Source organism: Ahaetulla prasina, chromosome 2, assembly GCF_028640845.1.
Source record: "Ahaetulla prasina isolate Xishuangbanna chromosome 2, ASM2864084v1, whole genome shotgun sequence".
NCBI classification, from domain to species: domain Eukaryota; kingdom Metazoa; phylum Chordata; class Lepidosauria; order Squamata; family Colubridae; genus Ahaetulla; species Ahaetulla prasina.
Window position 1 is genome coordinate 194,650,209 of NC_080540.1, and position 23,761 is coordinate 194,673,969.

Genomic DNA, 23,761 nt, shown 5'->3' on the forward strand with positions numbered 1-23,761 from the left:
GAGCCCAGAGTAGGTAGGACTGACCCTCGAGTAAAAGGAGAGGCGAGCCGGACTCCTGGAAGAGCGGAAGCTTCAGTCCCGCTCAGCTCGCATCCCCCGCCCTCATTCCGTCGCCGGCCTCCCCGATTGCCACATTCCCCGAAGAGTGAGCTCAGCTGTTAGCTCAGCGCAGCCTCTCTCCTTTTATGGTCAAACGCTTGGGCAGGGGGAGGCTCTTTTCGGCAGCCTTGGGGCTCCAGCGGCTCGCCTTCCCTCCGCCCCATCTCCGCTTTGCTCAACTCCCCTCTTGGCAAGCCAGGCTGCTTAGAAAGTTGCGCTCGGGCCAGGCAGGCAGAGACGCCTGGCCACGGGCAAGCACCGCCAGAGGCTGCCATCTGCATCGCCTCGCCTTCTAATCCCGCGCCAACCCGGAGCGGTCTTCGGTCCCTGAAGGTAAGTTCGTCTTTCCCCCGCAGAGGAAAGACCCTCTCGCTGCCGCGGGCTCTCTCTGCCTTGCAGCGCTTCCGAACGCCTGCCTGCTGCCTTGGGCTGGAGGGCGCGAGCGGCTCCCGGTCTTTCTCGGGACCCTGATTGGTCATTCAGGGCTGAAATCCTCCACTTTGCCCTGGATGGCGGCTGGGCGGGCGTACGTGCCTGCGTGCCTCCTCGTCGCGTGCAACAAGCTAGGCGAAGGTTCTGCGGGAGGTGCGTTCTGCAGCCGAGAGGAGCTGCGAGTACTTTTCCTGGAGAGTCCCCGGGGGTGGCTGTGGGGAGGGGACGGGGGGCGCCTCAATTCTGAAAGAAAAACCTGGTGTGGCTAGGACCGAAAGAGAAGGGCGAGATTCTAAGGAAATGTTGACAAATTGCGGAGCGCCCTCTTCGGACTTTCCTGCGACCCCCTCCCCTGCTATGGGCCAGTATCCCCCGCAGCCGACTCCCCTTCTTTGTCTTGGAAAGTTCCGCCAGTCGGTGAAAGCTGAGTCGCGCGCTGGGAATTGTTGCCTGCTTTAAGCTCAACCAAGCCGGAGGGGGGTGGTGCAACCCCGCGCCCCCGAGCACTTTTCCAGATGTGTTTAGATAGCGGAAAGAATCTGCAAGTTCTTGTCGGGACGGCAACTCTTGCGTGACTGGTGGGTCCTTCCTAGAAAGACTGTTAGTGTTGCTGCTTGTTGAAGCTTACCCGGATTGTTTCTTTTCTCTTTTTTTGGGGTCGAGTTTTACAGCCGTCCCAATGTAAAAAAATAAAATAAAAAAATAAGTTGGGCTGAGCGACTTTTATCTACATACATGGTAAATACTGACATCCTCTGCAATCTTAATATAACTTTCGGGTTTTTTGCCCAGAACTTTTCTGCAGTCTCTCTCACTAACCAAAAAAGCACATAATTAGCAATGAGAAGGAGTGGAGAGGAAAAAAAGGGAGCAGATGAAGAATTAAGACAACATGTTCACAATGCTATTATTTATTACTATCCTCTTTCCACTGAGGACCATATGTGACTCTCCGGATGCTCACATAATTACAATTTTTATATATTTTATATTGAGAATTGAGAAGTACAATTTAGTACAATCCCACCTCCAGGTTGTCATTAATCCTAACTAGATCTACTAGATCCTAGATCTTCTGGCCTCTGTTATTCCCAAATTGATTGAGGCAACAAAGTTGAATTGTTCAATCTCTTCAGGCATACTTTGTGAACTGCCAAGCCAAGCCCACAATCTACATATGGCAGAATGACTTTGAACATTGGTAAACATCCTGCTTGACTGTCTGTGACTACGAGAACCAGAAGTTTGTCATGCATCCAACCAGAGACATAATCCATGACACACATGCTGTACTGTGGTTGATAGATCACAGGTTACAAAGTCCTGTCTAGGAAGCAGACACCAACCTGGATATGTCTGAGCCCTGAAGGCATCCTAAATTCTAGTAATGGAATTGGCTTGCATTTCCAAAACTCAACATATTAATTGGGAAGCTGTAATGTACTGTAAATAGGGCTGCTACCAGAAAGGAACAGAAACGAGGAAGTTGTGCAAAAACATTTCAGTTTTAAAAACAAAGCCTTCACCTTTTTCTTTGGCCCTTAGTTACTGCATATTGAACATTTCCCAATCTTAAAAAAAGCCACAGTGTAATTGGTTTTCTAAATACCATTCTTCCTCCCAGAGGAGCCCAAAGCAATGCACAAATTTAAAATTATCCTTAATAAAACATCCCACCAGTGTCAGAAGATTGTAACACTACAACAATCAAAATTAAGTGGATTTATAAAATTAATAGCAATTCATGTGGTAGAACTGTAGTTCTGGAGTGGTTGTGCAATGAAGGACAACATGATCGTACAAGCAAATAGTCTGACTCTTCAAGTGGAGTGGCAGTCAAAAGTAGAATGCTTTTATGTAGCGGACCCACTATGGAGTTTGTTAGAGATATTAGACTCATTCTTTATTTTGGGTGGAGATGCTTATTTTGGGTATGTATTCAGTGGTTGACCACTAGATACTTGAAACTGCACTGAAGCAGGATGGGTGGTCCAGTCGCTCCTTAGTGTGGTGTCCTTTGGAGTTTTTCTGACTGTAACTCCACAGTCCCTTACTATACTGGTCATGCTGATTGGGGCTAAAATGAAATCCAGCGTGTCTGAATGAGGAAGAGTGGTATTGCTGAAACGTTAAGATCACTGCTGTGTCAAATCAATATAAATTTTGGAACTGATGAGGCTGAGTGTTTCTAACACTTCTCATAAGCTGGGCATAAAGGCATTTAGTATTTAAAGGAGAACTTCTCTGTCTTGAGATGGTTTTTGCTTTTGTGTTTTTGCTACTATACCTCTAAAAATGAGAGAAATCCTTTGAGCTGAGGGTATATTGATATATTTAATATTTCATTAGAAACTATTTTACAGTTGTATGCATTTAAAAATAACAGACTGGCTGCAGGACTCTGGTCAGCCCTTCCCACTTTTTTCTGCCTCAATCTTTCTTGCAATCTCACTTTTCTTTGCCAACAAACGAAACAAAAGGCATAGGATTAGCAGTGAGCAATTAGCAATGAACATTTGGTGGGAGTGGTGGGGAAAGAAGGGAGAAAATGTTGAAAGTTATTGAAAAGAAGAATTCATGTAATATGCTTACAAAGCCAATTAGGGAAAAGGAGATGTGCTATTGTCATATCTTCACTAAGGACCACTGAAGTTGCCGTTTCCCATAATTTTTATATATCAGTATTTAGAATATTATTTCTTGTTTAAAGAAGTAGCATTCTGTATTTCCAATCTATCTAAGGGAACAATGTAATTGCAGATATGCTGCCCATTCACCTTTTAATGGGTATTCAGATGTAATGGAATCTCTTCCTCCCTCAGACCACAAAATCAAGGGTAACATAATGCTGATGAAAATTAAATAGAGTAGCTTTGTATAGTTTGTATGTTGGACAAACTCTTATGGAGGGGAATTTTTGTCTGTCTTCTAAGCATTTTGATAGAATTAGTTTGCTGTAATTCTCCATGGAAGAAATTCTTCAGGGAAGTGAAAACTCTTGAGGGTTTATCTTTCATTTACTTTGAAAAAGGCAGAATTTATGTGAAGGAAAGCTTCACTTTCAATCTTTGGCGTGATAGAAAGTATAGTACTTTTGTAGAAATCCGAAGCAATTTAAAATGAGCTGTGCATGCAGTTTGCACTGATTTGAAGGTAGTTTGTACTACTAAAAAGTACTCAATTTCCTCTAACTCTTTTAAACCCAAAGCTTTAATCTGGTTGACCAAAAGCCACTAAGGTAGTCATTGAGCATTTTGTGGCCACCCTCCCAAATAGCTGTTCTAGAGCCTAGAGATATAATAACTGGTTGAGACTTGCTCACATGAGAAATACCGTATTCTCCCTTGTCTGTTACTTGCCCATGTGAACATTACAACTCTTATGTTGGCTCTTGTTTGGTTTCTCAAGTACAATTGAGCTCCTTTTATCAGTTGACCGTGGAAATGGAGTGTCTCTTCAGAGACCAGTTTGCAGAATGTAGTGTTTGACTTAGCGTTGGTGAAGGCAAGAAAAGGGGATAAGATGGGCAGGGCAGCTGCAATTGGAAAGAGGCTTGTTGTGGGGGAGAGCGAAGGAGTTGGAACAGCTGCTCATACTGTGCGAGTGTCTTTCTGGGACAGCTGACAGTCTTTGTGTCAATGTTGAGCCTTTCCATTTATATGTAATCCGGTTCTGCCATCTCTTGGAAAATTCGTCCAATAAAGTCTGAAAAGTTGGTAAAGCAGAACCTTAATGTTTAATGTAACTCGGGGAAAATGATGTGGACTTTCATAATGAGCTCTGTGGCATTAAGTAGGATGAAGAGAGAAATGTTTACAGATAAGGGGGGGGAAAGCCTTAGGACTTGAAGAGGAACTGCTTCTAATGCAGGGGTCTCCAACCTTGGCAACTTTAAGACTTGTGGACTTCAGCTCCCAGAATTCCTCAGCCAGCTTTGCTGGCTGAGGAATTCTGGGAGTTGAAGTCCACAAGTCTTAAAGTTGCTAAGGTTGGAGACCCCTGTTCTAATGCATTTCTTAGCGTTAGGAACTAATATGAGCTACACTTGTTAATATGAGCTACTAGTAAAATGAGGAATTTGCAATTCTTAATGAATAAAAATTGCCTCAAATGTGTATTAATAAGGCCCCTGGTAGTAAGATATGGTCTGTCTATTTCTGTGTATAGTTATTTAACAAATTTATATAGCTCTTTATGTACCAGTGGAATTCTGGGTGGTGAACAAATGGTACATTATTTGTACCACATGGATCATATCATATCATATCAATTAAAAAAGTGAAGTCGGGGCCACAGTAAGAACACCTTACCAAAGTGATGCTGAGCTCCATTGACATCTGGAAAGCAAAATCTTCACAGCCCATCCAAACCCAGGGGAAAAGTTGATCCATAAGCAGGTACCATGGCAGAGAAAGCATACCTCCTGCTACCAGGTGACATTGCTTCACTGAGCATGTCCCCTCTACAGGATGTAGTGGGATGGGCAAAAACTATTGCAGTTAGGCAGTCCTGCAAATGACTTGACCCCTTGCTATGTTAGGCTTTTAGCACTTTGAATTGCATCCCAAAGCCTACTGGGAGTCAGTACAGCTCACTACTGCACATGGTGAATTCACTGCACATGTTGTAGCATTCTGGACCAGCCGAAACTTCTGAATCCTTTTCAAGGGCAGCCCCATGTAGAGTGCAATTCAGTAGCCCATCTGAGACGTGATTAGGGTATGAATGTTCCTGAGCAGTGCCTCCAATCTAGGAATGAATAGAATTGGCATATAAGGTTGCAAAGGCTTTCCCGGCCATAGCTGCCCCTTCTCTTTGAGCGGGAACCCCAGATTGTACAGGACTGTTATCCATCCAGAGTTAACAAAGGAAAAATTACTAAGTGAGACGGAAGGCCCATAATCCCATAGTCTTGTCAGGGATCAGGTGAAGGCTATTCTCCCTCCTCCAGACCTCCACAGCCTCCAGGCACCTTGATAACATCACCTGGACACTGATACGTATATACACATACAGTATAACATACTGATAAAAAAAACACCTTTTTTTTAAACTGCAGGCCTTTAAAGAAACACCCTTCCCAGCACAGTCGCTGTGCTTTAAACTGCACAGGCAAGCATTTGATGTTTTAAAAGAGGATTAGTATTTTGTTCATTTAAATCGCTCTGGTAAGACTGTGCTTTCACTGCCTGAGAACAGTTGCCTGACATATTGCAAAGCAACCTTGTTTTTTTTTTTTAAGAAAAAAAAAATTAAAAAATACCCGTGTCAGGGTTGCAGCTGATCATTGGCTTCTCGCTGTGTGTGCCTTGGCTTCAGCGGCAGAAAAGCCCAACAGCAGGGCGTGCATGCTCTAGGGCAATCTCTCTGCTGCTCAGTCTGGGGAGGGAAGACTTGTGACTCCAGGAACGTGTCAGCGCGGCTGGCTGGGTCTAGGAGCTGCTTCCTGTGTGGGTGGGTGGGGGAGTGGCAGCACCGATAGCTCAGAGGCAAGGATGCTGCCCGAGAACGCTTGTAACGGGAAGGACCAGGCAGGACAGACCAACTGCAGGACGGAGGAGGAGGAGGAGGGGGCAACGGGGCTGACTGTGGATATCGGGGGCTCCAGAGGCTGCCTCACAGATGCCAGCGCCATGGAGACAGACAGGTTTCCTTTTGTTCTTCTTTTATCCGTTGTGAAATTGCCTTTGTGTTGACCAGCCGGTGCCTTGAGGTGAAGCGAAACAGGGGACAACAAGCAGAGAGAAGAGTGTGGAAGGCCACGAAGGAAGGCAGGAGGATGTGGACAATTCTGTTATCTGCGCTAAAATGGGTAGAAATGTGGAGCTTCGTCCTCTTAAACCCTGTGCCGTAATGTGCACAGATCCCTATTCTCTCTTGCACGCAGCTGCATTGACTCCCAAGCATGCTTCATAAGAGGGGAACCTACCCTTTGAGGCTTGTGGTTTCTTCTGTGGCATTTATCCATCTTTCCCCATGTGACAGAGCTTAGGTTGTTCCCAAAATATATGCAGGGAGGAAGTTCAGGCCTGGCTGTTCTCTCGCCCTAATCGGAGGCTGAAGCTTATCTATACTTCCGACCTTGTTCATTTGTTCCTTGCATCCTGCTTGCCTCTGCCCTTCATTTTTAACCCCCCTCCCCCTCCCCTTTCCCTTTCCATCTACTCTCATTCATCCTTCGGGCACCAGACTCCATGCCACTTCTGCCTTGTTCCTGACTGATAGGAGGGTTTTTCTTCTTTGCCCTCCTTATCTAGGTCCTGTGTCACCCTCAGCAAGATGGCCTCATCCGGCGCCCCAGGAACTCGCATGACCTCTACTGTCAGCATCAACATTTCCACTCCAAGTTTTTACAGCCCCCAGAAAAAATTTGCACCCGTCGTTGCTCCCAAGCCCAAAGTGAATCCCTTCAAGGCTGCTGGACCGATTCCGGAAAATGCTTCTGAGCAGAGGCTGCCTCCGGCTGCTGGAGCATGTGCCCAGATAGGAAAAGTGGGGGAGATCCCCATAGCTGTGACTCTTCCCCCGGCAGAAGGTAAGTCATCCTTGTTGTCTTCTACTGGGAAAAGCAAAGGATGCTCAGTCAAAGGGCAAGATGGAAAGGTGGTGGTGGTAGGGGGAAATGGCTCACAATTGAAGCTATTGAAGTTGTAGCTTCCAGGTTAGAAGAAGGTGTGGATCTCTATTTTTAAAAAAGTGGAATAATTTCCGTGAGGGTGTGGCTGCCAGAACTTTGCTGAATAAAGAATGAGAAAGCAATCTCAAACAGCAGAGTTGAGGGATGACTCTCCATGATTTGCCTCTGAATCATCTGGAATATTATATCCCTCGATGGAACAATCCTAGATTGGCGGGAGGAGCATCAGATAACAACCCTGCTGGGGTTGAAGGCAACTGTTTTCATCAGAAACTTAACAAGTAGCCTTGGGCTAACTGTAGATTCTTAAATTGACTGTCTCTCTTCCTTGTTTGCAGTGGTAATAAATGAAGGTGATGTAACGTTGAAGCATCTATAGATAGTAAGAGTTCTACCACAAGTTTCAAAAAATAGTTTCAGATTCTGGTTCTGGAATGCTGCCAAGAGATGCTTGAGTGGAGAGAAGGGAGAGGGTGTATGTGGATGTCCTTCAATCTGCCTTCCTAATTCTAGATTGCAACTATTTGGTACAAACTGTACATGTAGAGAGAGAGATTAATTATTGTATAAGTCAGCAGTCTGCACCATCCCCCAAATCATCAGGGCTTTCCCTATTTAGGGAAAAAGTTAAGCCTGAAAACAGATGTGTTAAGGCTCTGGGAGGTTAAATACATCTGTATTTTGAATTTACTTCCCTCAGCCTCCTCAAAAGCCTTTGGGTACACTTTCTGCAGCCTTCAGATGCGGCTGCAGCAATGGTTGGAATTTCATTTGAATTTTTAAATTTATATTTGAAACCAAGTTCATATTTGGGGAGCAAAAATCCAGAGCCAGTTTTACTTAAATAAGACATTTTAATTTACTTGTACGTTTTTGTTTGTTTCCTTTGTTGTCATAGTTGTTTTTTAACCCCTTTTCCTAGACCTACTTAATAAATTATAGGTGGTCCTCAACTTACGACCAAAACTGAGCCCAAAATTTCCCTTGCTAAGCAAGACAACTGTTAAGAGAGTTTTACAACCTTTCTTGCCACAATTCTTAAGTGAATGACTGCACTTGTTAAGTGAATCCGGCTTCTCCATTGACTTCGCTTATTAGAAGTTTGCAGAAGGTGATCACATAACCTCAGGACTCTGCAACTGTCATAAATACATGCTAGTTGCCAAGTGCCTGAATTTTGATCAGGTGACCCCTGTGAAAAAAACTCACCTTTTTCAGTGCCATTGTAACTTCGAATTCACTAAAGGAATGGTTGTAAGTCGAAGACTACCTGTATTGTTGACTAAGTCATTTTCTTTGTTTTCTTTCTTTCCTTCAGTTCCACATTGAGAATGTTCTTGTCCAGGGGAATCAAACTCAAGGCCCAGGGGCCAGATCCAGCCTGTGGATCTGGCCCGTAGGGCCGCCCTGGAAACAGCGAAGGACTGGCCCACAGTGCCTCTGCTAGGGAAAACAGAGTGAAAGCTCTGTTTTTGCTGGCAGAAGGTTGCAGGAGGCTGACGCATCCGAAAACGGAGCTCGGGAGTCCGTTTTCGCTGGCAGAGTGCTCCGGCTACCACAGGTGCTCCCGACATGAGTGACATCGAGCTGCCCATCCCCACCCCGGCCCCCAAGGTCAAACACAACCCTGATGCGGCCCTCAATGAAATCAAGTTTGACACACCTGTTCTTGGCTAACGGAGGGCTTTCTAGTCCTTTGTCTTTTTAAAAACGCCTTTAAGTAGGATACTGTCTTCATAATTTGGCTTCAGATACCCTTGGAATTCAAGGCGCTTATTTTTGCCCTAGTAAAGTTGGCAGACTCCCAACAGCATGTCCTTGACTTGACTATAGCTGAGCTTGGATAGTATTAAAATTCTTTCTCCGACTATAAAAAAGAAGTTTACATATACTTTCATCTCATCTGAGGAAACTTAAGAAAATGTGTGCTGAATTAAACCCTCACTTCTTCCTCAGCCCTTCTGTGGAGAGGCACATTTGAGGCTCTGAACAGTCTTCACACACACACACACACACACACACACACACACACACACACACACACACACACGTCTGTGTGTTTGTGTGTGTTCAAAAAATAAATGCCTGATTGCTATTTACTAGTATAATTGAATATGCCAGAATAATATTTAAACCTTGAGATGTCACAGCTTCTATGCTTTTTCAGTTAGTACACCTGTGCTATTTAAATCCCTGGGCTTGTATCCCAAACCTAGCTTTTGTATAATTTTTGCCTCTTCAGCCTGAGGCAGATATAAGTATTGCATGAATATGTTTGTTTTTCATATTCATACGCTGTTATTGCTGATGGGATCTCTCTGGAAGCACATTGACATTTTAATTATAAAATACCCTTGGGATATCTGCATGTGAAAAAAGTCAATAGGACAAACTAGCATTATTAGTATTTAATGACTTGGTTAACTTTCTACTCAATGAATAGTTGAAGTCCGAGGGACATTCCTCCTCAGCCCCAGTTTTCTTTAATGGGAGTTAGGAAGGGCAGACAGAAATATTGTCAAGTTGGAGGAAGAACAATAGTGCTTTATGGATACAGAACATGAGCATCTAGGAAGGCTAGAGAGGCAAAGGAAACTAGATACAGAAGTGGTTAATGTTTCCATAATGGGGATGACCTAGCATTTGCACACAACAATAAGCCAAATAAAGAATCACCCTGGCTTATGAACCTAGCACTACTAAGAGAGTATTTATTCACAATTAAAGCATTATTCTGGCTTACTATTGCATGAACAACAAAACTAGACTTGATTGTTTCCTCTAGGTTTAACCAAGTTAGTAGAAAATTCACTTTGATTCTCTTTTCCTAGTGTAGAAATGCTCAAAAAATCATTAGCTTGATGTAGCAGAACCTGTTCTGTTCATTCATGACTAGAAATATTTGGCCCCTAAAAACACCTTGTTTTGATCCCTGCTTGCGGGGTGGGGGTGGGGTAAAATAACAACATAATTGTGTAAATGCCAGAAAAAATATCACTCCTAGTGCAAAAGAGTTAGATGGCATCTTGAGTCACATTTCAGCAATAATCTATAATCTACAGGTTAAATGATAAAATTGTTCCTGAATTGCAATAGAAACTTTACGCTTTACAATATTTGAGGGGCTCCTACTGTACAATGACAAGGGGGTCAAACTGTTTTCAAAAACACCAAAAAGCAAGACAAGAAACAATGAATAGAAACTAACCAAGGAGAGAAGCAATCTAGGACTAAGGAGAAATTTCCTAATGGTGAGAGCAATCAACCAATGGAATAACATGCATTCAGAAGTTGTGGGTGCTTACATCACTGGAGGCTTTCAAAAAGAGACTGGACAATCATTTATCTGAAATGATATAGGGTTTCCTGCTTGAGCAGAGGGTTGGACTGGAAGACCTCCAAGGTCCCTTCCAACTCCATTATTCTATGTTCTCTGTTCACTTGCAAGGGGGCTTCTGGTGGCTCAGACTGCTAAGACAGTCTGTTATTAACATAGCTGCTTGCAATTACTGCAGGTTCAAGTCCCACCAGGCCCAAGGTTGACTCAGCCTTCCATCCTTTATAAGGTAGGTAAAATGAGGACCCAGATTGTTGGGGGCAATAAGTTGACTTTGTATATAATATACAAATAGATGAAGACTATTGCTTAACATAGTGTAAGCCACCCTGAGTCTTCGGAGAAGGGCGGGATATAAATGCAAAAAAAAAAAAAGTTACTTGCATTCAGACAATTAGGAGAGTGGAGAAAAATCTATTTTATGCTTTTATCCTATCTTTGATTGAGTCCACAATTCTAAAATAACTTGGTCTAAACAAATGCCATGATTTTAGTTCCTGGGCAACAGGCACAGAATCGGGCCTTGCAACAGGCTTGGTTGTTTGATTGATTTTCGTATAGCCCATCAGCATTATTCAAATAGATATGTAAAAAAAAAGGCTCAAAAGTATTGGAAAGATATATACAGGCAATTTTGGTCTTTAATTAATTTAAATTTGAAATAAAACCACATTTTTTCCTACTAGATATAATTCTAGAAAAAAATCAACAAGAAGCATCACATTTTAATGAAATAAATACCTACACCTGCTAGAATAATTTTTGCCCACTACTGGAAAAAAAAAATACAATTCTGAAAATATCTGATTGGGAACTTAAATGTAGAGAATATGCAGCAGTGGCAAAACTAACAGAATATATTCACAACAGAACCTTAAACAAATTTAAGCAAGAATTGTTCCCATACATAATAATATACATCATGTAGCATGGCAAATACAAACATTTACAGTTTGGCTTCTGTGGGGGACCAACCAAATGTTTTACAAAAGCTGTAAATTAGCAGAAGCACAAAAAAGGGAGAAATCAGAAACCAAATAATCCTTTTCTCTTTTTCCATTCTTCCCCTTCCCTCTTGTTATCTTTTTTTTAATCTATTGGCGTTTTAATTGTTGTCAAATTTGCTTTGTTTATCTTCATTATATTGGTATGCCACTTGGTTTAGATTTTGGTCCTGCTGACTGTTGAATTGATTTCAAGCAGTATAGCTCCTACATCACTTCGCATTCAGGGTAAGCAAATCCATCTTCCTTTGTTCTTGAACCTTTCATCCCAAGAGAACAGATTGGGATTAAAACTGCCAATTCAGCATCTGTACTTAATTGCAAGAGTTCCTAGAATTCAGAATTTTTCGTGGCCAGTTTTATTTGAATTGTGGTATTATGGCTCATCAGAGGACAGGCTTCTCAGGATTTTGGTATCTGAGAATTTATAGAATAACAGCTACTAAACATGATTGGAAAAATAGCTAAACCTTTCAGTCCATCTTAAAACTTTGATCAGAAACTGTGGGGAAAAAGGCTGTATTGCATTCCCTGATATTTGAAGTAGTTCCAGCTTTTCCCTGAACTTGATAATATCTTTTCTGTAATTTTGATTCTGGGGTGAGGGAAGGGTTATGAAGATAATCAGTTTGGGCTGTGAGACTGTGAAAGGCCATCAATTAAACCTTGCTTTTCTAAACTGCTAAGTAAAAATTGGCCTTGTCACCCTTGTAAATTTCAACATCTGATTTATTATTTGAGAGATTTATAATCCATCTCAATCCCAACAGATTCTGGGTGCGGTGCACAGATTAATGGAATACTGCCTGCTTTCCAAAAGTCTTGGAGTATTATATTAATTTGTGAGCCCTACCCAGAATTTGCTGGGATTGGGACAGATTATAAATATTGCAAATATTAAATGAGGTGGTAAAGAAATTGGAACTGAGCCCTGAAGTCACTTGTCCATTAGTAGTGACCAAAGCAAGTAGTGACCAAAGCAAGAACATTGTCACTGTGGGTGGATCCAACATAGTTGAAAATTTCTGTTTGGTTTGATATGGGGACAATTTTGGACTTTATATGTTAGAAAAAAATTAACTTCGCCTGAAAAATAAAGAATATATTGTCTTGTCTTTCCCAAAGACGAAGAAATGTTGCGTAGAAGTCTTTATTAGCTCAGTTCTGCAACCTCATTTCCTCCAAAGAGTGAGATAAGCAGCTGGTAACCAACATCTGGAACTTGGGCTCTTTTCCTATGGAGCCATCATTAGTCCTTATCCTCCTCTTATGCATTGACTTTGCTGTTTCTTCTCCCAGGAGACACAATGCACAAAATTTCTTTGGTCTGCTCTTCCTTGGCTTTACTTCAGGAAGATAATAGTATTGTTGCATAATAAATAGGAAAACTGTTTTCACTATTAAAGGAAGCAAGAGTGGGGGAATTTTAATGCATGCATGTATATATACACATATATGTATGTATTTTATAAATGACTCAAGGTGTGGAACATAGACAATACTCTTCCCTCCTTCTATTTTCCCCATAACAAAAGCCCTGTGAGATGAGTTGGGTCGAGAGAAAGTGACTGGCCTAAGGTCACCCAATAAGATGGGACCAGAAGTCATAGTCTCCCAGTCTCTGGCTTGGTTCTTTAGAGCTCTGCAACTTCTTTGTTTGCATAAATGAATATGCATTTGTCTTCCTTCTAATTTTTGCTATTATTAAACTTTAGTCCTATTTTTTAAGCCATTGTTTAAGTTGCCAATCAGGTCTTTCAATAGGAAATATTATGTAAGAAGATGAGAAGGGAAAAAGTAGCTAAAATAGCACTTACATACTGCTTCCCACTGCTTTAGAGTCCTCTCTAAATGGTTACAGAGTCAGCATATTCCCCCCAACAATCTGGTGAGAATCAAACTGCAGACAGCAGAAGTAGGCTGCAGTACTGCATTCTAACCACTGCGACAACCCTATCTTAAGATAGTATATATTCCCTTTTTTCTAATAAAGATTGACTGCCTATGGTAGGAATCTTTCTATTTGTTCATTCGTATTTATTATTTTTTCCACCATTTCTCAAGGAAACTTGCTTTGGTTTGAGAAATATGTGTGGAAATTGAACCGATCTCAACTGGCAGGTAATAGAAGCGCAGCATTTCAGATCTACCTGTAGGCCAGAACTTAGAGGATGGCAGAGTTCCATATTTCTGAGGTAGCATTGATTAGCATTGATCAGACAAAGTTGTCTGTATTTTATAATTTTTAAACCGTAGCAGCAGTTTCTTACTACTTTATATGTCCAACTTAATAAAAACGTGAAATCATAAATATGTATGAGTTTATGGTATTCAGCATGTCTAAAAAATGGCAGGTTAGGAAGGCTGGTTTATGGTGTATGTTGCTTTTTTTTTTTTTGCAATAAGGTGTGATAAGTTCTTTGCAGATCAATCTTGGTGATCCTTGTAAGTCCATGGGTGATGGTTTCAGTTTGTCTAGCTAAATATGTGAATGAGAGGAAGCGAAAGTCACTCAAGAATCATTGTTTGAGGCATCTTAGTGGGTAGCAATGGTTTTGTTTCCCTGTCTTTTTTTTCTTTCTTGCCTTCAGTTATCCAGTGACATTGAGCTGAAAGAAAGGTAAAAGATCGGAGAAAAGGAGAGGATAGTAATTGATGGGGCTTGAATAGATAAAAGTGTATGATTAGATAGGAAATATATGTGCCCTTTTTTCAAACTTGGGACACAGTAAGGGACAGAGCAAGAACCCTGGTCCGTCTCCATATTGCTTCGTTTCAGAAAACGTAAGAAATGTTTTTTCTTCCTCCAAAAAAAGTGAATTACAGGTAGTCCTCCACTTACATCAGTTCATTTAGTGACCGTTCAATGTTACATCGACACTGAAAAAAGTGACGTGTGACCATTTTTCACGCTTAACAAGCATTGCAGCATCCCTATGGCCATGTGATCAAAACTCACCCACTTGGCAACTGACTCATATTTATGACGATTACAGTGTCCCAAGATTATGTGATCCCCTTTGGCGACATTCTGACAAGCTAAGACAAGAGGGAAACCAGATTCACTTAACAACCGTGTTACTAATTTAATCACTGCAGTGATTCACTTAACAATTGTGGCAAGAAAGGTCATAAAATGGAGCAAAACTAACAACTGTCTCACTCAATTAACAGCAGAAATTTTGGGCTCAATTGTGGTCACAAGTAGAGGACTACATGTATAGAAACAAGGATATAGTGCCACAGAAGCTTGGTCTCCCAAGTGCTGCCTCTACTTCTCTTACAAATAGTAACCATTCACTTCCGTGTGAAGAAATAAACCATGCAAACTGAAACCATCATTGAGGGTGGGGTGACTTCTAGCACCAGGGATTTCCAAATTTAGAGAATTGAAAGTCCTGCAATGTACAGTTTTGGTTTTTATTACAGTAAAACTGGACTTCTGGGAACTGGTGTAGAGTGCAGTGTTCTGTTGCTCTCTGCTTTCTATTTATAGAAGAAGGTTCCTGTAACAATAATTGGGTGGCTATGTGGAAAGCCCTTGAGATGTTCTTTCTGATGGTGTGTGTGTGTAGGTGTGTCCGAGGCTCTTTACAAGGGTGAAGGTGCTCTTCTGAGCAGGTCATTTTGTTTCTTTTCTCTGGTAGTCGTGGCTCTAATTTAGCATTGTAAGAAACTATGCTATTTATCCCCAAAGACAAGGGTGATTTTTCCCTCATATGACACTGGAATGTAGAAGATCTTGTCTTGCTGATATTATGGCATGTGGTGTCCATTTCTGGGGCTTTCTGGAGTGCCTGAATTTTCTTTTTTAGGCTGTGTTGAAAATCAAAGGTCCTTGTAAAGATGTAAGGCACTGTTAAAGATCCCCCACTCCCCACATATAGAAAAAAAAAGCCAACCCACCCCATTCTTCCCCTTTAGCTATTCCCATAACAGTACTGAGATGTTGCTCAGAATCTCCAGAGCTTGAGCTGTGTATATGTATGTGCTCAAAGGATGGAAGTACTACTGGAATATTTTTACAGAGTCCTGTAAAGTTAATTTTTTGAACATTTTATTCATCAGTTTGTAAGGCGATTGTAGGGCAATTGAAAGGTTCAAGGATTAGTAAACAATACAAATTGTCCTCAACTTACCACCACAATTGAGCCCAAACGTTTTCTTGCTAAGCGAAATAGTTGTTAAGTGAATTTTGCCCTACTTTATGACCTTTCTTGGCACAGTTGTTAAGTGAATCATCACCGTGCTTAAGTTAGTAACACATTTGTTAAGTGAATCTGGCTTCTCCTTTGACTTTGCTTGTCAAAAGTTCCCAAAAGATGATTACATGATCCTGGAACACTGCAACCGTCATAAATATGAACCAGTTGCCAAGCATCTGAATTTTGATCACGTGACCATGGGGAAGTTGCAAGGTTGTAAGCGTGAAAAATGGTCATAATTCACTTTTTGCAGTGAGGTGGTCACTTTGAACAGTCACTAAATAACTGTTGTAAGACAAGGACTACCTGTAATTTTGTTAAGATGCTTAAAATAGTTGGATTTCAAGCATATGGCAATATTGCACACTTGCCTAAACTAAGTAAAACTGTAATAGAGCATAATAGTAAAAAACAAAAATATCTTGATACGACTTAATATTCTTGAAAAAATGTTTTGGAAGCATAAACCCAGTTTTGACAAGCATTCAACTTTTTAAATCCTGTAGTATTCTCTGTTCAAGCTATTATCAAGATCTGATTTTTCAAAGGAATGTAAGTGTACAGCATATCTATGTTCTATGTGTGTAATATGCTATCAGATCTGGGCTGCAGAAATCTGGATGGCATCGATGGCAGTAAAGTATTAAAAAAATAATCCCTTTTTATTCCCATCAAGAGGTAATCTGGATTTTTGTAGTTTGCAATTACTAGATAGCTGTAGGTTTGGTTGTTGTTTTTTTTAGATCGGAGGTAAATTGCTTTCCCATTATATATATTTTGTAATTCTGAACTATTTTTTAAACATTATATTGGTTAAATGTTTCTCAAGTAACATACTTTACTACACATGAAGATATGGTTCAATATCTGATCCACTTTCAATTGCTGAAAGTGGATCAGCCTTCCCCAGCTATGTTCTTTCTAAATTTGCTGGCTCAAAACTTCCAGGATAACTAACACTGAGAGCATTGTTTCATAATCAAGAGAGTTGAAGTCTGATAGAACTGCTTGACTCTCTTTGTTGTATCACTCTAGTGTGTCAGCTTCTGCTGCTAAGGGGGGAATGCAACCCTTTTTTTGTAGTCATTATGGTATATAATTAGGGATGAGCTATGCTAATCCTTCATGCTTCTTGTTCTCTGCAGAATTTCCTTTGCCACCACCTCCGCCTCCAGGAGAAGAGATAGTGGTGGTCCCAAACAACAATGCATTCCCTCCTCCACCTCCTCCATTTGAGGAACCATTTCCCCCTGCTCCAGAAGAGGTCTTTCCTTCCCCTCCTCCTCCTATGCTGGAGGAAGAACCCATGTTTCTGAGTGGCTTGCCTGTTTCCCAGGTGAGTCCTCATATAAGATAATGAACAGCAAGGAAAGACATATTGGGGAACTATTTTTCCATAATTATCTTGTCCCTACTATGCTTTAGATGTTTGGGCTCCGGTATGTGCTGGGGCAGAATCTAATAAATGAGCAGAAAGTCCCAAGGATGTCTAAATGGACATGTGTGTTAAAATGAAGTGAGAAAGAAAGGGGGTAGGTTTGTAAGCAAAGCATGTGCTCCCCCCCCCCTCCTTATGCTCTGCAATAATTAAAATGGAATTTTAATTGCAGTTCTGCATGAGTTTTTAAATATCTTTGGATACATCTGTACTTCGTGCAGATACACATTGCATAGTTTATTTATAGTAGTGGTGTGGTGTTTTATTCAACCATGCACATATTTCTGGTGAGGGGAAAGCAATAGCAGCCAGATTTCAAGCATCTGAGATCCTGCAATCACCTCTTGAAAACTCTGGTGTTTGTCTGAAATGGAGCTTTGACTCTGTGGAAGTAATGTGAATTAAGAATGAATTGCTCATTATTAGGACCCTCTTTGGCAATCTTTCTCTTTTGTTCTGTTGGGTAGTTGTATTGACTACTGTTGACTGACATAGTGGTTTATGGGTTTGGTAACCTCCCTCAACATGTACCTACCTTTCTTTTCTATTGGGGAAGGAGAAGGACCGTGGAAAGTTGAGCAGCATTGATCTGGAGATCGATTCTTTGTCCTCAATGTTGGATGACATGGAAAAGAACGACCCTTTCAAAACCCGGGTAAGCTGCAGGACAGGATGGCATTTCCAAACCTGTCTTAAACTGAGCCAGTCAATGAATAGAGGCCCAGCATGACTAAACAGCTTTCCAAAAGCATTCTTTAAAAAAGAAAGAAAAGTATTTTAAGGAAAATATGAGCTAGGATATTTTGTTTGATAGGCTAACTTTCTAATTTTCTTTTTAATATAATAGAATGTTTATGCAAGAGCCATCTATAATCAGAAATGGGTGTGCCATCGCTTGACTTTGTAAAAATTTTAAGTGCAAGTCCTTGGGCTTTGGGAAAAGAAAGCAGTAGATCAGGTTTTCTATACTTGATTTTGAGATGAAAAATCTCTGTAAGAAAAAAAGACATTCGAACTAAATCTCAGTCTGGAGTAGCTATATTTACGTTTGTCAGGAAAAGACTTGGGTGAGAATGTATGGGCAAGTGGGTGGCTGTCACCCGTTTCTCTATTTTTCCTCTGGATGCTGAAGCTAAGATAGATTAGCATAGTCTGAGTGGGATGGAAATGGAGATTGTTACATTGACTTTTTCTCATCATTACCTTTCAGCTATCTTCAGGGCCTATATTTCCAGCAAATGTAGGTTCTGCTTCTAGAAGCTCTTTAGAAACTGTAGCTCCAACTAAAGACAGTCCAGTTCCTATTATCCAGGCTGCAACTGGTCCCGGTGGAAACTCTGTGGCCAAACAGCCAGAGGAAACAGCTCCTGCTCCTCCGCCATGGGTAGCAGCCATGAAGCAGCGTAAAGACTTGTCATCATCGGTAGCACCTGCTCCTCCGCCAGCTCCATCAGTTCCTAAATTCACTGCATCTCTTCCTGCCACGGGTCCAAGATTTGTACCTAAACCAGCTCCTGTGGCTCCTCCAACTTTGCCAAAACAGCCTGCTTCATTTCCTGCACAGCCTCATTTCCCAGCCCCCTCAGCTCCAAAGCCTCAGCCTCCCACTTTCACTTATGCACAACAGCGAGAAAAACCGCAAGTCCAGGAGAAGCCATATCCTACTGGTCAGCCATCTGCTCCACGAGAAATGGTGAGGATGCAAATCTGTATACGAATAAAGAATTAAAGAGTGGCATACAAAAAAACCCAAGACAAAACAGGATAGCCTGATAATTAATTTCCCTTTATCAAAGGCAGGTGATTTTTGCTTACTCCAAATCCATAGGGAATATGGGGCTGATATCACCTGAACTGCATTTTTGAGGTTGTTGATTAAGCAAAATAGGTGTGTTTAGTTTATTGGAGTGTAACACATTTATTTTGCTTTACATGTTAAGGGCAAAAAGCCCCCAAATCCTGATGGTTTGCTGCCAGATATTTTTAGTATAATATGGGGTAGGTGGGTTCTGAAAAAATGTGAGATAGGATTGGCAACCCTTGAACTGTGGACTGTCCATCTCTGTTTCATACATAGACTTCAAATCAGACCTGCTTAAGTACTTTAGCTTTTAAAACTGGAAAAAGAGCCTTAATAGGATTTCAGAATTTGGCATCAGTGCATTTTTACAGAACCAAACCTAAAATGGGTTCTTTATTCTTGTCTCAGTGGCAGGTACATTCCTATACGTAGTATATCTTATATATATATATTAATTAATAGTAGTGTAGAAAAAACGGCAACAAGTCTTTATTTTAAAAAATCCAGAGAATAACTATGCATTTTATACATGCATGTACGTTTATTTCTTAGTTTTATATGTTTAAAGTACATATTTTCTAGTTTTTGTGGTGAGGGGATGAAAGAGAAGTTGGAGATTTGCACTTATCTCAGTTCCTATCTTCTTTATTTGTCCAGCGCAACCCCATATTTCTTCCAAATGCTGGATCAGATCCACCTAAGAACAGCTCTGCTCTGACTATGAAGGAGGTTGAGGAGCTGGAGATGTTAACCCAGAAGTTAATGAAGGACATGGATCATCCACCCCATGCTGAAGCCTCCACTTCTGGTCTGTGGGGGCGTGTGAATTTTAGGGGGGTTGTGGGGGGCTACAATCCTTTTCTTTCTTTTAGCAGTTTAATACAGAGGTGGGAAATTTTCTTAACTTTTTGGTCTCCAGGAAACTTTTCAAAAAAAGACCTACTTTTGCAATCATGCAAGAGCAGATAAAGTCAAGAGGGATTAATACTGTACTTACGTAAATATCTTCTCAGACTTTCTCCCCCCTCCCCCTTTCTTCCCATTGAAGAATTGTGTGGTTTGTGCAGTAAGGCACTATCTCGGACTCAGCCTGCAGTCCGGGCCTTGGACCAGCTCTTCCATGTCGAATGCTTCACCTGTTTCAAATGTGAGAGACAGTTGCAGGGGCAACAGTTCTACAATGTGGATGAAAAGCCTTTCTGTGAAGAATGCTATGCGGTGAGCAAAATGGTGGGGAAGGATAAGGCAGCCAATCATGGAGACTTGGGAGAGGGGAGAAAAAGCATGATTCCTATTGTCTTAGCAGTGCATGGCCTGTTTTCATGGGCTCATTTTGAGGAATTGTACTGTCAGCTGATGAGAGCCACTTGTGTAAATTATGTGGTGAACTTTTATGCTATCTTGACAGGCCTTGGCCAGTTGTTTATTATTATAAGAGGAAGCAGAGTCCAGATAAATAAAAATACAAAGTTTGGCTATGTTGGCTAGAAGTTGTAGTTAACTTAACTGAAGGGCCTCAGATTATGAAAAGCTGTCTGCATGAATCATGATTCACAAAGTTCCAAAGCCAAGGTGTTGAAATGTTTGGCCCCAAAAAGTATATTCTGTGTGAGTTAACTTGAGTACTAATCTGAGAAACACCCACATTTTTCCTTCTGTGGTCCCACATAGCTCTTAGTTTTAGATATCACAGGGTGGGTCACATAAGAAGCTCAACCACGGAGAATGGCCAAATTTGTGGAAACGTTGAATCTGAATTGTATTTTGTATGTAGTCAAGTACATACAAAAATGTGTGCATGCTCAAGTTAACTGTGAATAACCATTCAATTTCACCTGATAGAAAATTACTTTCACAAGAGGAGGTTATAGGAGAAAATTTCAAGGGTTTAAGCATTATTTCTTGAGTTTCCAATTCAGATGAATGAGAAAGCCAGTGCATAGTCCTGGCATATATGGGAGATTAAAGTTACTAAAATAATCTCAATCTAAGGTTGAGTTTATTTTCTTCACAGTTTCTCTTCTTGACTGTTAATCTGGTTGAATTAAATTGGCTACTGTTGATGGCTTTGTCCTACCAGAGAAAGAAGTAATGCTCTCAACTGGAGCAGATGGGCTTCCTTTCTGATCCACTTTTTGTTCTTCAGGGCACCCTAGAGAAATGCTGTGTGTGCAAGCAAACAATCACAGACAGGATGTTGCGGGCCACTGGTAATTCCTACCATCCTCAATGTTTCACATGTGTGGTATGCCACAAACCCTTGGAAGGGGCATCCTTCATTGTGGATAAAGCCAACCAGCCACATTGTGTTGATGATTATCACAGGTATGTCCCCTGAGTTTCATGATCTCCTCTCTGGCCACGATGATCCTCTGTGCTCTCAAACTTGGATTTGACTGAAGGCTGAAACTGAGTTTCTGAATCTCCTGTACTTTCTCTTTTGCGCTTGCAGAAAATATGCTCCTCGCTGTTCAGTATGTGCTGAGCCCATCATGCCAGAGCCTGGGAAGGATGAGACTGTTCGTGTGGTGGCCCTGGAGAAGAATTTCCACATGAAATGTTACAAGTGTGAGGTGAGCACCTTCTACCTTTTTCCTCCCCACTTCTCCCATGACGTTGGCATTTAATCTACCTTGCTTATTTCTTTTTCTGTTAACCTTTCAGGATTGTGGGAAGCCCCTGTCCATTGAAGCAGATGACAATGGTTGCTTCCCTCTGGATGGCCATGTGCTGTGTAGGAAATGTCACACCACACGTGTCAAAGCTACGGTCTGAGGATCTTGAATCAGGAGATGCTCTCAGTGTATTCCTCCTGTCCAAAGTAGCAGACCTGATCTTTTGTATGCTTTTTCTTATGACTCCTCCTTAGGATCATGAACGCATTTTGCCTGTCTGGCAATATCCCTCCCTTTTCACTAAGGGCTCCTCCACTTCTTTTTTTTAAAAAAAATATGTATCGCTTACAATACAAGGTCTTAAGTCCTCACTTTCTGGCTTGGAAACTTACCTTGCTATAAGCCTTTCGGTCTTACTGAGTAATAAAGTAGTCCTGGAACAAAAGGCTGGATTCTTCCAACCTGCTTTTTCTTTGTGGAGCTTTGCCCTGTCCTCTGTTCAAATGTGGAATGTAAATTACTATTTTATATCTTATTTTAGAGACAGAATATACATTTCACAGCTGGCTTGTTTTCTGTACTGGACTCTCTTGCCAAGATGCTTCTCTGTGTCAGCAGGAGAACTTTTTGTTCCTGAGTTAATGGACCAGTTTTCTCCATGTGTTTCCCAAATCAAGGTGGTTCCTCTTTTTGTGTGTGTGAATGCGTGATACTTTGGTCTAATCACTTCTGCACTGCACACTATTCAAAGGGCTACTTATTTGTTTACAATGGGCTTTTTGGGAGTTTATTGTGAAGCTGGCATAGTGATGTAATCAGGAGTTGTCCTTCCTCAGCCATTGTTTTGCATCAATAAAGTTGTGCAGTTTTTTTCCCCTGTTGTCATTCCAATCATTTATTTATTTGCATTCCACCTTTATTATTTTTATAAACAATTCAAGGCGGCAAATATATTTAATGTTCCTTCTTCCTTCTGTTTTCCCTACAACAACCCTGTAAGGTGATTTGGGCTGAGAGCGAGCGACTGGCCTAAAGTCAGCCAGAATTCTTGTGATACACTACCAGAAGTCATCTTTTCTTTCAAAGTACCCGGCCTCTTCTCTTCTGCCTTAAAGATCATGTAGAACAATGGCTCCCAATCTTTCGGGCACCAAGGTTCTCCACAAAGGTAGAGAAAGTTTTTTCCGTGGACTGGAGGGGACGTGGTTTTGCGTGCTGCCTGCATACTACGGATGGGGCTCCGCTTGTTTGCGCGGCCCGGTTGCTTGCATGCCATGGTTGGATACCCCTGATTTAAAAGAAACAAAATAGGTTTCATCTTTTAAATTGACTTTGCAGACGGAAGGGCTATGCATTCACTTTCTGACTTCATTTCTTTATTCAAATAAAACAGGGGTGCAAGATAAAGTATTCTCGAACCTTTCCAGCTTTTCTGGAGAGGGAACCTTCGGCACTGCATTTCTCTTCGGAAGGGATGTTCTGCTTAATTTGCAGACTGGACATCCACAAAAATTGTACTATACACGAAGTCATAAATTTACCACCAATGAATTTGGTCTTTCAATTTCATACTACAGTTTGGGAAGATGGCAAAGTTGGTGGAGGCACAAACCGAAACAAGAATTACTGCTGCTGTTGTAGCATATAGCTTTGGATGCTGTTCTGGAAACATTCTTCAGGTCACCTTTTTAATCACAAGTCATCCTCAAAAATTTGTGATGGGGAAATACGGGAGGGATTTCAAATAAACAAGAACAATTAGGATTCCATGTTTATGAGTAACTGGAAAGGAAGGCCTCTAGGACTACATTGGCCTGCTGACTTTTCTTTGGAATCTTGGGCTTGGAATAACTATGCAGAAAAGAAAGCATGCTTAAATATGTGAATAGTGTGAATGGAATGAATTAAAAAAACCTCTTACAAATGTTGTCATTTCTTCCTGTAAAACCTTTGTTGAGGGAATAATAAAATGCTTAAACCATATCAGGCCGAAATACAGTATGGGCCAGATTGTCTCCATTTCTTTGCAAATCAGTTTGTATTCTATTAAAAGGCTAGCCATGATGTTATAATTACCTTGAAATTTGCTTGTTTTTTTAGTGGCTCAAATCTTAGCAATTTCCCAAAATATAAAATATTATTTTAGTTTTCTGCAGATAACCATTTAAAGATGAGGTTTAGGTATACCGTGAC

The 23,761-nt window shown here is 41.2% G+C and overlaps 1 protein-coding gene across 2 annotated transcripts; it reads left to right on the top strand.

Annotated features, from left to right (window-relative positions):
• Positions 1 to 195: 195 nt before the first annotated feature.
• Positions 196 to 22,442, top strand: ZYX (zyxin). Of its 2 annotated transcripts, none has more exons than XM_058170312.1 (10): positions 196 to 432; positions 6,789 to 7,066; positions 16,860 to 17,050; positions 17,709 to 17,807; positions 18,363 to 18,845; positions 19,611 to 19,761; positions 20,002 to 20,171; positions 21,100 to 21,278; positions 21,406 to 21,526; positions 21,618 to 22,442. In XM_058170312.1, the coding sequence occupies exons 2-10, from the start codon at positions 6,811 to 6,813 to the stop codon at positions 21,726 to 21,728; spliced, it is 1,761 nt and encodes a 586-aa protein (XP_058026295.1). In that variant the 5' UTR covers positions 196 to 432; positions 6,789 to 6,810; the 3' UTR covers positions 21,729 to 22,442. The 2 variants fall into 2 exon arrangements, with proteins under 2 accessions (XP_058026295.1, XP_058026294.1); XM_058170311.1 differs by lacking the exon at positions 196 to 432 and adding an exon at positions 6,012 to 6,178.
• Positions 22,443 to 23,761: the final 1,319 nt, after the last annotated feature.

What these genes read in the sequence shown, in the direction of transcription:
- ZYX (XM_058170311.1), top strand. Translation starts at nt 6,027, where the DNA reads ATGCTGCCCGAGAACGCTTGTAACGGGAAGGACCAGGCAGGACAGACC. An exon ending in TGCTGAAGCCTCCACTTCTG is followed by an intron (nt 19,762 to 20,001) that starts GTCTGTGGGGGC and finishes TTCCCATTGAAG; the next exon opens with AATTGTGTGGTTTGTGCAGT. An exon ending in TCTGTGAAGAATGCTATGCG is followed by an intron (nt 20,172 to 21,099) that starts GTGAGCAAAATG and finishes TTTGTTCTTCAG; the next exon opens with GGCACCCTAGAGAAATGCTG.